At 38.2% G+C, this 14802-nt stretch overlaps 1 protein-coding gene across 2 annotated transcripts; it reads left to right on the top strand.

The window, feature by feature from the left end:
* Positions 1–1422: 1422 nt before the first annotated feature.
* Positions 1423–13735, top strand: tmem200b (transmembrane protein 200B). 2 transcript variants are annotated; one of them, XM_086061962.1, is made up of 3 exons: positions 1423–1661; positions 1752–2023; positions 9854–13735. In XM_086061962.1, exon 3 carries the CDS (start codon positions 9903–9905, stop codon positions 11076–11078), a length of 1176 nt encoding a protein of 391 aa, XP_085918088.1. In that variant the 5' UTR covers positions 1423–1661; positions 1752–2023; positions 9854–9902; the 3' UTR covers positions 11079–13735. The 2 variants fall into 2 exon arrangements, with proteins under 2 accessions (XP_085918088.1, XP_085918089.1); XM_086061963.1 differs by having other exon boundaries at positions 1423–2064.
* The last annotated feature ends 1067 nt before the right edge of the window (positions 13736–14802 follow it).

A 14802-nucleotide genomic window follows, 5' to 3' on the forward strand; every position in this document is an offset into this window, starting at 1 on the left:
TGTTTGGAAGAGTGATACTATGTTTCCCTAATATAAACACATAATACATAGTGTCCGAACCCTGCCACAAATCGTGAAAATCTGCAAGTAACTGATGCCTCTGTAAATAGGTTTATAATTGCTTATAGATGCTACAAGATGGCGGCAACCCAAAACGTATGTCTACAAGAAACTCCTACAATGAATTAAACATTTCCTTGAAGCCAATATGCCACAAGATGGTGCCAGAGTAGCGAATTGAGTAGTGAATAGTTTTTTCAGCAGTCACCTAAAAAAATCTGTTAAAATATGAATGCTGCAGTTTTTAAATCGTGTTAAAATACAAATTAAATCCGTTATTAAGACCTGGAAACTGTTTTAAAATGTGATATGTGTCTTCTCACATGCTAAATCAACATCAGTTTCACATGATGAGCCAAATTCTCAAATATCAGTTAATAGGCAGGATTATAATAGTTTTGGATTTTTCATTGTAGTTACTTTTAATTTAATTTTTAAAATTTGGTTACATTTTATTAGTTTTTAGAGCAAATGTATTCGTTTTTGCTTTGTTTTAATTGAGTTGTATTAGATTTAGTTAAAAAAAAAATATAGACAGTTTATTGAGTGTAAGAGAAAAAAAATGTCCCTAAGTAATAGCATTGTGTAATAAAATAAAATAAACTACAGTTCTCAAACAACAGTTTGACCTTCTGTCTACTGTACGGATGTACAGAATTCTGAATTAAATACATTTAAAATGACCCCAAAAGCTCATGTATCATATTGACAAAGATGAAAATGAAGGACATTTTTGCTAGCTATGATTATAGTTAGTTTTAAAACGCAAGATGTAGTTTCAGTTAGTTTTTTAAAATTGTAATTGTAATTTTTTTTTAATTTAAATATTAAGCATTTTCATTTTTATTTCATTGAGGATTTTTTTTCTTCCAGTTTTAGGTATTATGTTAGTTTTTGTTAACTATAATAACCTTGTTAATATGGTGTGAAAGAAAGTATTTTTTTTTTTTTTTTTTTAGCGTTTGCATTCAAATAAAGTGTATATCGCCGCCTTCTTATAACAATCGGCTAAATTATTTTTTTTTTTTTACGAATTTTCAGGAAACACACCAAAAAAAGAACCATTTGTATCATGAGGAGATGATTTAGGCAAAAACTAAAATAATAATAATACCAAAAAAATGACTTAGGCAATTATTTTAAGAGGGTGACGATATCTATAAAAAAAAAAAAAAGAGGATTTAATACAAGCTATACTTCAAGGGGTCTTAGAATACTGCATCCATGTGAAAATGGCAATGAAATGGCTGATTAAAACATTTCTCCTGGATGTGGGAGTGGCCAGAGAGACAAGGGGTGGCCATCTTGGCTACCACGAAGCTCCACCATATTGACAATTTCATGTCACAAGTCAAAGGGGCTCTAACCCCCCAATTCAAAAGCATTTGACTTTTCGTTGTAATTTGATTTATGAGGATTATTTCGAGTTCAAAATGTGATGAGATGTCGTTTGACTGCTATAAAAATCTGCGTGGTTTGTATGCTACAAACAATATAGACAATGCAATACACTGTTAGTTTACACTGTGTATAGGAAACATTTGTATAAATACTCGGATGTTCGTCAATAGGCTTTAGTAGAACATTAATTCCGTTAAAATGTAATTTTCACTGTTTTCACATGATTTTCCTCATCTTTTTTTATTTTATTTTAATAAGCCCCTTTTCCATCGGTTGCTTTTATTGTGAAGGGCTGCATTAGTTTCAGCTGGCTTGATGGAAGCGCGGCAGCAAAGCAGCCAGACTTGAGAAGCGGCTCCCTGCTGAACGTCAGCCTCCTCGGGATGAGAAAAACTCAGCGTCGCGCACTGCGGAGGAGATGCAGGAGCCAACTCCGCGTCCTATGCTGTCCTCTCCAATTGGATTCGACGCCTTCCGTGCGAGACGATCCGCGTTCTTGATGACCAGGATCTCGTGTGTCCTCAAACTATGAGCAGGCTGCAGCGGGAAATTGGCAACACAGGCAAGTTTGCAGAAGTGGACTGTTGAATGTGACTCCCTCAGGTTGGTCTGCATGCTGAGAGGCTTCCATGCGGCATCTGGCTTTGCTTTATGATAATGTTTAATTGATGTCAGTATGTGGTAAGGACTGCAGCAGCGCACATCACCGCACATCGGCTCGACCAGTAAAGATGCTGCATGTAGTTTTTAAAAGGCAACAGTGATTTATTTAACATAAGTTGCGTTCGCCTGATCATCTCTACTGTGTATGGTTTGCGTTTTCCCCCCACCACGAATCTTCAACTGGTGGCTCCGCAGGCGAGATGGCCAACAGCTTCCTGCTTTCCTGCAGAAAACATGTAGCAGACAAGCAGTATGAATCAGTGATTTTTATTTTTAATATGTGAAAAACAATGGTACACATATCAGGGAAATGACGTTAATGTTTGATATGCTTTCAAAGGAAGTCCAAATCACGCAGACGACACAACTCATTATTTTGATACGCTTCTGTCGTGATTAACACGTCTGCCTCACAGTTCTGAGAATTTGGTTCGACTCCAATCCAACATGCGTGTATAGAATTAGGGATCATCAAGTGTCCCCTAGAAAATCATCCAATTACACTAAATTGGCCCAAAAAACATTATTTTTTAATTACAAATAATGTATCTTTGGTCATCTCTCTATTCCAGCGATAGTGACAGGCAGAATAATTAGATGCTCGTTCACTATGCAATAGGCACACAATTAACCACTCTATGGACTTTTTTTGGTGACATTTTTGTTTGGTAGAGACTTTTCCAATAAAAACAAAAAAACTAAATATAGGTACGTGCCGTAGCTTAATAAAAATTGGGAAACACTGTGTTAAACTAATTCAATACTATATATCACTGGTCCGTGAGCTATATTAGCACCAGGTCATACAGAAATCTTAAAAAAAGAAATACAAATACACTTTTTTTTGTTTGTTAGTTGAGCAATCAGTTAGCAATATTAGGAACACACAGCGTCAATTATATTGTCTGATATTAGATTCTTTCATAAATAATTATACAAGTGTTCCCTCACTTTTCGCGGGGATAATACGTTCCACGCCCACTTGTGAAAGGTGAATTTCCGCAAAGTAGAGGTCATAAAAAAACAACAAAACTTCAATACTGTCTGTCACCTTAATGAGCTCTTCTTGCTGAGTTGCGTAAACAGCAGCCTTGTTGAAGTTAATTGCCTTCAATTAACTTTCTTGTAGGGATGTTCGATACCTATACCCAACTCTTCAGTACTCACCAAGTGCCGATACTATTAGTACTTATGATACATATTTTTTTTTAAATTTTAAATAAATTAAAATTACAAATTAAAAATATATATATTTTTAAAAACGACATGTATATCCCAACTATATATAGCAAATAATGGCTATTATATTTTTTTCAATATGCTCTTAAGAAAAATCAATAAATAAGATGAAACAAATAATCCGGAGGCCATAAAAAAAGTCCCAATGAAAATATGAGGCTGTACAACTTTTTTTTAAGGAATACAGTAAAGTGCAAATAATTAAATTCAATACAAAAGGGCTTCAAGTAATTTAGAAATGTTTAATTATATCTTGTTTTTTAATCCATGCTTTTAATTTGGAAGGCTGCTCTGTATTTCCGTTTCCTGTTTCACGTTCTCCGTTCTTTATTCATCATGACTTTTTGAAACTCATGGTACACGTTTCTTAATTTACCAAATATTCTATATTTTGTTTAAAAATGTAATAGAGTGCGTTAAATGTAAGAAAGAGCTGATTTTATTTACTCAAATATTAATATTATATTAAAGGCCAAAAATAGCATAAATAGACCCAAATAAAAATCCGCGATAGAGTGAATCCACAATAAGTGAACCACTAAACACTGATATAATATAATATCACTTCCTCATGAAAAAGTAAATGCTGTTCAGTCGATGTGGGCAAGAAGTAAAATACATGCATGGTTATTTTGATAAGATTCCTATCCCTTGATTGGCCAGCGAAGCTTTTTCAAGTCTTTAATGAACCCTAATGTGTGTTTTGGCACAGGGTAGTGAATGCAAACTTCAAAGACGAGGTCCTAAGCATAAAATCAAACTTGGGACTTCTCAATTGCGAACCACTACAATCGGTCTACTTCCAAAACAATACTTCCTTAAGGCTCCATTAGAATTTCAATCGTCCGTATGTTCAAGCATCATGAACCATTTATTGACTTGTAGGAGCAATGTTTTAATTGAACATTCTTAATGCTCAAACAAGTGTGACTGGAAGTTAACAACTGTTAACAATAAGACTGAAACAGTAATGAGCACTTGAAGATGTACGTCGAATGCTGTGATGAGTGGCCAGAGAGGACATGGAAGCTGTTGGCCAAAGTAAGAGAACTTTTTTTTCTTGAGGAAACATAACTGAGGAAAGTAAAATAGATTTTAAAACAGTGGCTCTAAAATACAACGTTAGCACTTCTTAAGCTTTCTTACCACCAAATGTTTTCATATGGAATAGATTTTTAAAAATTTTATACTAATGAAGGGTATCAAAATATCATCATATGTAGGTAAGTCATAAGTAATATATATTTGTATGAAAATGACTTTTAGGCCATAATTGTTAAACATCCATCCATCCTTTTTCTACACTGTTTATCCCTAATACTGTACAGAATGCCTTTTTCCTCTTTGGTGGATACCAAGTTGCATTTACAAGCTTCCCACAGAGCGGGAACATTTGGAACCGTTCAAGGAGTTGCACAATAATGATTTTCACTGGTGATTAACGTGGAACGAGTGTGGTAAAGAACCACAGGAAAATGGGTGACTTTGGTATGTTAAGTGGCTTGAATGAGTTCAGAATTCCTCAGTTCCAGTGTAGCGTTCCGACTATCATGACGCAATGATGCCTAAATGGAAACAGGATTAGACCTCTTTGGCGTGTATGATTCAATACAGTAGACATTTTATTATTATTTATTTTATTTTATTTTTTTTATTTATTGTTTTAATGTATTTATTTTTTTATTTTACTTATTGTATTTTAGTATTTTATTGACTGTTTTTAATTTTTTATAATTGGTATTTACTAGATTTTATGTGTATGATAGTGTGCGGATCTCAATGTGCAGCACTTTGGAAATGCTTGTCTATAAAATGTGCTATAGAAATAAAGTGGATTGACGGATGATGGATTAGACCTTCCTCCGCATTCAGCAGCAAAAGGCTCCGCCACAGTGTACGCAATCTTTCTGGTATCTTGTAAGTAGTTCAACTGAGAAAATGCAGTACTTTGGTTGTTACTGCTAGTATATTATTGCAAGCATTAAAGATAAAAGGACCGGTGAATGTTCCCTTCAAAAAATGTTTTAATTGGAGCTGTGACTCGGATTCTGTCATATTGGAAAGTGAGTGGATGGGGGATGGTGGACCCAAATGCAGGGAAACAGGATCAAGTGCAATGCGTGGTACTTTAATTAACCATAGAGAGAAAGGTGAGCAACGAACAACCATGACTGGACGTGACTGGTCATCATGACTGGACAGGACGTGAGTAGACTGGTCGCCATGACTGGAACGAGCGTGACGTGCCAGGACCTGATTTGCCTTGACTTGCTGTGGAGTGGATATGACTTGGCTGGGGCTATGACTTCTTGGCTGTGACGAGGGCGACTTGGCTGTGACGAAGACGATTTGGCTGTGACGTGTGACGAAGACAACTTGGCTGTGACGAAGACGACTTGGCTGTGACAATGGCGACTTGGCTAGGACGAGGACGACTTGGCTGTGACGTGTGACGAAGACAACTTGGCTGTGACGAAGACGACTTGACCGTGACAATGGCTACTTGGCTGTGGCAAAGATGATTTGTCTGCGACGAGGACGACTTGGCTGTGACTTGTAACAAAGACGACTTGGCTGTGACGTGTGACAAAGACGACTTTGCTGCGACGAAGACGACTTGGCTGTGACTAAGACGACTTGGCAGTGGTGAGGATTTGACACACGAACTTCCACACATAACATAGACAATGCACCCACCTTGACTGGGCAAACAGCAGACTAAATACACTTAACACTAATGAGACACACCTGGGAAAGGGAAGACACACACAGGTGGACGCGGTTAGACATAATGAGACAAGGGAAGAAACCAGGAACACATGACAAAAACACCAACCACAGACAAAAAAAAAGGAGAACACCCATACCAAAGAAAAACCCAACCCCCACAGAATTGAAACATGACAGATTAGAATCAGAGTTGCTATGGACTTGTATACTGTATTGTTTTTTATCATCCAATATGTTTAATTACAGTTACCCCTAAATGTGTGTGTATATATATATATATATATATATATATATATATATATATATATATATAAAACCAAATACTCCATCCACCAAGTTATTGTTGTCAGCTCACTGCAGGTTGCAAATCATTACCATTTTTATTTATTTTGCCCTACATAAATTGGAACCTCCAGGATTACGATGTGGTCTGATTTGTTAGGATTTAGAAACCATTTTCTGAATAGCAAATAATATAAAAAAAAAAAGAAGGGCTGAGCTATATCACTGCCTTTTATTAATTGTAAAGGCAATGTTTTAAGATACACTTTAACATTCTTTAATGGTCCTGTAAGTGTAAAACCACCATTAACCATTAGAGAAACCTGAACCCAGTAAAACAAACGGCATTAATGTCAATGAGGGCATATGCGAAGATGAGTAGCATTGCAGGTGCACCTCCCACATCTCATCTTTTTATACTCATCATGATCCTCGGTTTACGGTACTGACCCGTGATGGCAGTTTTCGAGTTCTTATGAGATACCATCAGTCATTTCCTAGCTACTGTTCCAATTCAATTTCACTCTCCATAGCATCCAATTGTCCGTAGAGGTTGCACATAAGACTGATGGACCCTATCGGTCATGACTTCCTGAAATATTACAGAACGGGCAAAAAAAATGACAAATTGATCTTGCTATACTGCTCTTTTGTGTACAGACTACATGAGATGGGATTTGTCAAGATCAAATTGATGATGCAACGCGTGGCATTGTGACGAACAAGCAGAGGGGACATTTTTGTTTGTACAAACTAGCACATTTTAAATATAAAATATTAAATATCTGACAATTACAGATGAGTGAGATGAGTTTTCTTCTTCTTTACTGAGTGCTAATGAAAGTGAACTGAGATTGTATACAAGGCACACACAAGTCCTTTGAAAGGTCTGTCATTGAGCAAAGTATCAGAATAATTTCATTTAGGACAGATTGCTGCCTCCATGACTCAAGATTGGAATGTCTCATTTGTGATTCTCACTGCGAACAGTTGAGCACTGTTCCCTTGCAGACTACGTGACAAATTCAAAACAAAATAAATCCCCGTGAAAAATTCATGATTGAATTGCAGCAGCGAGCGACAGCAGACGTCCCTCTTCCATCCATTCGTCTATAGTACGCTACTTTATAAAAAAGAAATAAATCAAGCCACAGATGATACGGTTTACTTTATGACGCTTATGAAAATGTTGAAACGAAAAACTTTAGATCTGAAATAGCTGGTAATGATAATGACAATAATGACCAACTCACTCCACATGATCCCAAAATGTTTACGTTACCTCATAACTTAAATTAATATAAATTGGCTATTTTATGAAGGTGTAACAGTTTTACACAACATTTTGTCTGCATGTCTCATCTGCTGTGATTGATTGTCTGTGCAGGCCAGCGTATATCTGTTTATCCAGGGGCGTAGCCAGAAATTTTTCATTGGGGTGGCCAGGGTGAAACCATGACTCGAATAGGGGTGGCTATAAGTTCATACCTGAAATGTCTAAACAAGTGGTTCTTAACCATGCATCCATACCGTCCGCATGCCGAACTTGGGCTGCGAGTGCCGACTAATGCATTGGAGCTTTTTTCAATGAGTTGCTCAATTATAATAGAGCTTTCTGCCACCTGGTGGCAATAAGGGAAATGTCAGTTACTGACAAGTATAATAAGTACAATAAGTAGAAAAGGAAACCGAACAGTTGATGCCTTACCTCACCAAAAGATGACCTTTTTTCCAAGATTTACTCAACTTTATTTTGAACTTTAAAAATGAATATAAAACAAAAGAGCATAATGTCACAATTGTGCCAAAAACAAATAACAAACAGAGACATTTAAGTTATTCCACAAAACAAGGATGAAATTTAACTGTTTTCGTTTTCCATAAATAATAGTAATGACTTCCAAAGAAATTAATTTACAAAAAAAGACTTACTGTTTGAAATGGAATAGGATGAAGCACCTGCTTATCTAGTCCTATCCCGATTTTACCTCACTTATTACTTTAACTCATTATTCATAAATGCCTTAACAAATTTTTACTTTCAACCACTTTTTTTTTTATTATTCCTACCTAGTATATTTAGCAAAAATGACTTTTTTTATACAATTTCTTAAATTTACAAATATTTGTACTTCTTTTAAAGTTTCCCTCACGACCATTCCCCAAAACCACTCCATAGATCGAAATGCACATACTTTTGAGTTAAGTGCGAGCATAATATTGTTTAAATTTCAATTCCCCTCTCAAAATTACCCCCCTCTCTCTCTCTGTAAATAATTTTTGTACATTGCATTTTATTATTTGCCTTATACATTATTTGTCCAGTTTTAAAATCTACCAGATCCCTAAACTTTAGTGTGCGTAATTTTAAAAATAGTTTATTGGTGTGTTCACGGTACCTTACATGATGTATTATTCTTATGGCTTTTTTTTTTTTTTGCAGTGTGCAATCTGTGCATAGTGATTGTATTTTAGTTTTGGAGGATCTGTATGCCTAAGATGCTCTTGCATTTGCACAGATCTGATAAGTGTTTTTTATCCACATTTGAAAGAGGTCTGATTTTGATCTGAAGAAAATAAGGTTCCATATGTTTTTTTCTTCTTCTCTTTGTGTTGTCAAGATGCATATCTGAACTGTGGTACATGAGAGCAAAAAAAAAAGAAAGAAATGGACCTCTGTAATATGGAGGACCAAAAATGCCTAAATAAATGAATAAATAAATAAATAAAACTGAAAAAATTAGGGCGGTAATTTTGAGTTGAAGTTCCTTTAACGGCACTAAAAAATGTTTTAAAGGTGCATTGTGCCGTTTAAAAAGGTCATGCTAAAGCTTTTTCTGAATCATGCATGCTCCACCAATGCCCAGATGAGTACGAAGAGCCCTGATTGTTTTACTCTGACTGCACCTATCAGCTTTTATCTTCCCTTTATAGTAGAGTGTGCAGACCCTCCGACTCCACAGTTTTTTTGGGGAGGGGTGGAGTTTTTCTTACTTCATTAGAAGTCATGTCTTCGTTTGTCAACTGTGGCTGTCGCTTTAAGATTGTGCACGTACTCGCACGCCGCCATGAACGAGCCTGACACAGGTGCTCAGTTATGCTTTGGGCCAGAGGTGGCAGTCAAGAGTAAAAAAGTGACAAACTGCACAAAGATCCTTTAACTATTGAAGTCATGCGATTAATAACAAATACAAATTTTAATCGCCCGAACAAAAATAAATATATAAATAGAAATAAATATCAAAAAAAAAAAATCAATAAAAAAATAAAGGCTCTGCTCTCATATTTATTTATTTCATGCTGCAGATGCTGTCAGCATGAAATGCATCATGAAATGTTTTTCAAATGAGTGTGTCTTGGCTTGAACTATTCAGGTGTCACCCTATAGTCAATCCACCCTTACACATGGTAATTGAATGTAGAATGTTTTATTTCCATACTGTTATTCTAAGTGGTGTTTTTCCTCCTGCTTCCAAAGGGCTCTGACTGGGTATCACCTGGAGCAAAGCTCTAGAGTGACCCACACCATGAAGACCCAAAACACCAGAGGCGTCACAATATCGTCACCCTCCCGCCGGCGAAAGCCTCGCTTTACCTTACGGGGCCGAAAGAAGAAGGACGGCGTGATCCAAGGCAAGCTTCGCCTACGTTCGATTGCCGGAGCTTTCCTGGTGCTTGGGGTCATTGTGGTCATGGTGGGCACTGCTCTGGCGGTGGCAGGATACCGAATGTCACGTTTGTCCATTCTGGGATCGGCGGAGGGAAATCATGTTTCTGAACCACGGGGGAATTGGAGTCTGGGAGCGAAGAGCTTTCTGTCATCAATCAGCATGACCCACTGCGAGCGGATGAAGCTGCTGGGTCCTGTCATCATGGGGGTGGGACTCTTCATCCTCATCTGTGCCAATACGGTCTTGTATGAGAACCGTGACCGAGAGACTCAGATGCTGCTGGCTCAGATGCGCAGCGTCATCTGCTCGGTGTCTGCCGCCGTGCCGTCGGCGGACCTTCAAGAAATGGCAGTCGCCAACTCCATGTCCAAACATCACTGGGTGAGCAGTTTGCCGGCTGCCCAGCTCAACAGCTTCTGTCGGCAGCAGCTGGCAAGTTCCGAACCTCTGTTGCAAACGAGACGTGCGGACGTGGAAGGCGTCTACCAGCAGGCGGTCCTGCAAACGGAGGCTCTCCATCATCAAGAGTCAGCGCCTCCGGCTTCCACCAATTCATCCTCTTGTAACTCCAGCCAGGTGGACTTCAACGCACAGTTTGAAACCGAGTTGAGCTTTAATACCGAATTCAACACCCCGCTTGTAAAGCTCAATAACTGCCTGATGTCTGCCAGCTCCATGTCCACCCTGGGGGTGGACGACGTGGACATTCCGGCAGCTCAACCTCGACGCTGCCATAGTATGAGTTACAGGACTAAACCTTACATGGCTCAAACTCCTTTGTCCATGGTAAAAACCGAACAAGCAGTTACGAGAAAAGAACCTCTTTCACAAGTTTGCATTAACATTCCCGGACAGGTTGTGGATGTCACGGAGGAGCACACTCACCAAAGCTGGCCTCAGCTAGACCTGGGCATAGGGAGACGGTACTTGAAACTGGAGAACAAAGAGGACTCTGTGGACAAACTGCTGGACCAGTTAGAGCAGCAGTGTTCTCAGTGGGATAAGAGTTTTGGTTCAGGACCTTTCCAGTGAGGAATACGTACAGATACTGAAACAACCAAGGATTAATGTGTGTGTGTTGTTTTTAACTCATTCTCTGCCAGCCCAGTAAAAATAGATTTTTGACGTCAACAGTCGTCAATGGCACTCAATGAGTTGATTATGAAACAGTAACATTTTTGTTACCAACTTAGCCCTGCACCATGTGGATCTGTGGATATTCTCATTGGAGGGTCTGTAACTTGAGCCTGTTTTCAATTTTCAGTGAAAAAATGATGCACACTCGATACGTTGATGGATTAATAATTGAACAAGAAACAGATTCTACAGCTACTGTCATTGGTGAGCTAAGCATTTTTTGTGTGTGAAAAGGCCAAGTTGACAGTTAACTGTTGATTGCAGCAAGACTGAAGGTTGTTTTCACTGTGCAGTCCTAAAGTACCTGTTCTGTCGGACCCATGAATTGTCACAATTCATACTGTCCAACAATGTATGTATAGAAATGGGAGACGCCAAGTTGTCAGCCGAGATCCCGTTCGACAAATACAATGCATGTCTGTTCTGTACTGTAGAGTAAGTTACATCTTAATACTTACGCAGAAAAGTGTCTACGTTGGTTTTATGTGCAAGAGGTTAATACTAGTTTAAGAATGATCCCTGTGTAATACATCTTCCGTCTTAATTGTCATCCAAAACAAAATAGTCTATTGCAAAATACATAGGATGAATACTTATCTTTATTAATTTTAGATCAAACTACAATATTAGTGCAGAAATATAGAACTACAGTTTTCTTGAAGCAAATGATAATAACAGAATTCAGTCAAACACCTTCTCAATGAAAGCACAAATAGGACACCACTTCCATAAAAAATAAAATAAAAAATCCCTAATCATTTTTTTGAAAGGCGATCTCAGTCTTAAAATATCCCATTAGCTCTGGTACTGTTTATTTTTATATCCAGAAATTCAAATACTAACTGGATAACAATGACGTTATTTCATCTGCAAATTTCAATCTACTAAAAGGATTTTTATTCAGTGCAATGTCATTACTGCTAAAGCTACGTTTCCATGACGCAGTCCACTTCAGTTTGTTTCACTACAAACAGATTTGAATGAGTAAATCCTGATTAGGCCTACGTTTCCATCGTGTCGATAGCGTGACACAGCAAAGATAAAAAGAGTGTTGACATAGGACAGTGATAGGTTCTGACATTACAGTGAACCCCCCTCCATTTGGAAGGAACCACCCTTGCCAAAATGTGAAATCTGTGATAAATAAAATCCCCATTTAAATATTCCCCGTGCAGGTTTTTAAATAGCATTTATGGCAGACCTTTTTTTTTTTTTTTTTAGGTCTTTAACCACACTATAAAATACAGCAATACAGACACTTTCTAAAACAAACTTATTACCACAGATCTCACAATATACATCAATAATCATGCCCAAAGATGTACATTATATAATTAACATACAGCATATATGCTTTCTGTAGGTGTAACACGCAGGATGAAAGAGGATTGACACATTCGGTAATTTCTTTCTAATTTCTTTAGCACAAACAAAACTGAGTTTGAAATACTTACTGTTTTCTCTTCTTCTTTCGAGTGCACCCATAGTCAAACACAATAGTGTGCTGCTGACTAGAGGTTGAAAGTTGCATTACACCTCAAAATAAAGACCAAAACAGAACCTGCGATGGAGTGGGGTTTACTTGCAGACAGCATAAAGTACACTTTGCCACATTCCTTTCAGCTCTTTCTCCCTATCCAATTATATTCTTAAATTACACACGTATATATCCATCTTAAACTGGACTATATTGAATACTGAAAAAGTGCTTGAAAAGAAGTCCAGGTCAGAGGTGGCAAATCCAAGTCCAGAAAGTAAAAACCCTGTCATAATTAGGCTTTAGCCCCAGATGCTAGCTAGCGAGCATCCTAGCTAGCTCCCCGGGTGCTCATTTACCTGCTAAGGAGATAGCTAGCTAGCACATGGAGCTAAAGCCAAACTGTGGCATGGTTTTTACTTTCTGGATCTGGATTTGCCACCTCTGGTCCTGGTTGTATATTTTGTCCCTTCACAATGGAAACGGTACAAAAAACTGAACCAGACTGTTCTGCTTGGTGTTTAAGACTTGTAGATAAGAAACCAAAGTTGTAATAAAGTAAAATTCCCCTTTAGCAGTAACACCAATGTTTTTTGGTCGGTTGCTAAAGCAGAATTAGCTTGTTGTGAAAGCAATAAGACCGTTTCCCTCCGGTCTCATGCTGGTTGTCTCCCAGTATTTATGAGGGTCCTCCCACTTTTAAAAACACCCACCCACGTAAATATGTACACATACCCCGTTCTGATCTCATCTAGACCAATTGGATTGTGCAGACGAAGCAAAACAGCCCTGTCCAGATTTAGTGATGTCATCACTGCTAAGAAGGGGGGAGGAGATATGAATCACTGTCCCCTTGCCCCCCCACCCCCGCTCTACCTTAAATCCCTGCGCAGAAGTGACCTCTGTATGTCTCTGTAGTATTTTCTGTGTGTGATGCCTGTTGTGTATTCTAAATGTATACTAAGCAATATTAGCGGTTGGACAAAACAATCAATGGCTTTGTCTTGCCCTTTGTCAAACCACTGCATTAAAACCATTGCCATGCCTGTGTTGCAAATATAAGGCTGAGCAAAAACTGTGCGCTATTATCTCTTTAATTCAAGCAGTAAATTCAGTGGCACCTGCTTGTTGATGTATGCAGCACGTAATCAACTCTTGAGGCTCGCTATTGACAACCCCATTCCTCACTCTAAAGGAGCCCTTGGGGTTTCTCCCGTTTTCTCAGGCAGCAAATATCCATCGGGGGATCTGGATGAGTGAGCCACCAGCACACTTGATCATTCGCTGAATTACAATAGCAGAAGTTCATGTTTTTTTTTTCTCCTTCCCTGCTCGCTGGCCAGCACATGAAAGGTGTGGATGGGAGCATGGCAGGCGGGAATTCCCTGGCAGCAATTATCCTCAGCAGAACCTCCACATTTTTTGCCTTCTTATGGGGTTTTATGGTTCTATCTGGGCAGGAATGCATTCCCTTGTGAACTTGTTTCATTTAATTGCTAGTTTAGAAGATGGCTCCTGGGTTTCTAACAGCTCATAAAGCCAGCAGGCAGGACCAACTGCCCTGTATGGCCAAAGCCTAAAACGCTTTAAGATTGCCAAGGTGGTAGTTGGGCACCAGGTTTGCAGAAACAAATAATGTACATAGGTCGGCAGCATTAGCTCTCATTTCATTGCTTTTTTGTGTATGAACAAAATGTGTATGGATGACTAATTGAACGCGTTTTACCAGTCAAGTAATTAGACTACATCAAGAATCTCAAACTCAACTTATGTGGGGGCTGCTGGAGCTTGGAGATAGTATCTGGGCCACTTTAAGTGTTCTGCAAAAAAGGGGTTCAAGTATGCCAAAAAAGTCATCCAGTCTTCTCAATAAAATAACAGTTTCAATCATTAAATGTGAACAAGCTTGACCTTTCATCTTCCTGGTACTTTGCACACTCCTCAGCAACATGTCTAGTTGGATTGGATAATGATGTTGGATTTCTTGAGCACCATTCAAGACACAGGGACTTGGTGACAGGATGTTTTCCTTCCGCTCGGTATCACTTCAGAATTGCCTTTCACAGAAAGCTGTCATGAGCCTATTTTACATTTTATTTAAAAATATATATATTTGTTAAGTCTGAAAGTAATTAAAAACAA

The sequence above is a fragment of the Leptonotus elevatus genome, chromosome 19 (assembly GCF_054856555.1).
Source record: "Leptonotus elevatus isolate MCC_2025b chromosome 19, RoL_Lele_1.0, whole genome shotgun sequence".
Lineage (NCBI taxonomy): Eukaryota > Metazoa > Chordata > Actinopteri > Syngnathiformes > Syngnathidae > Leptonotus > Leptonotus elevatus.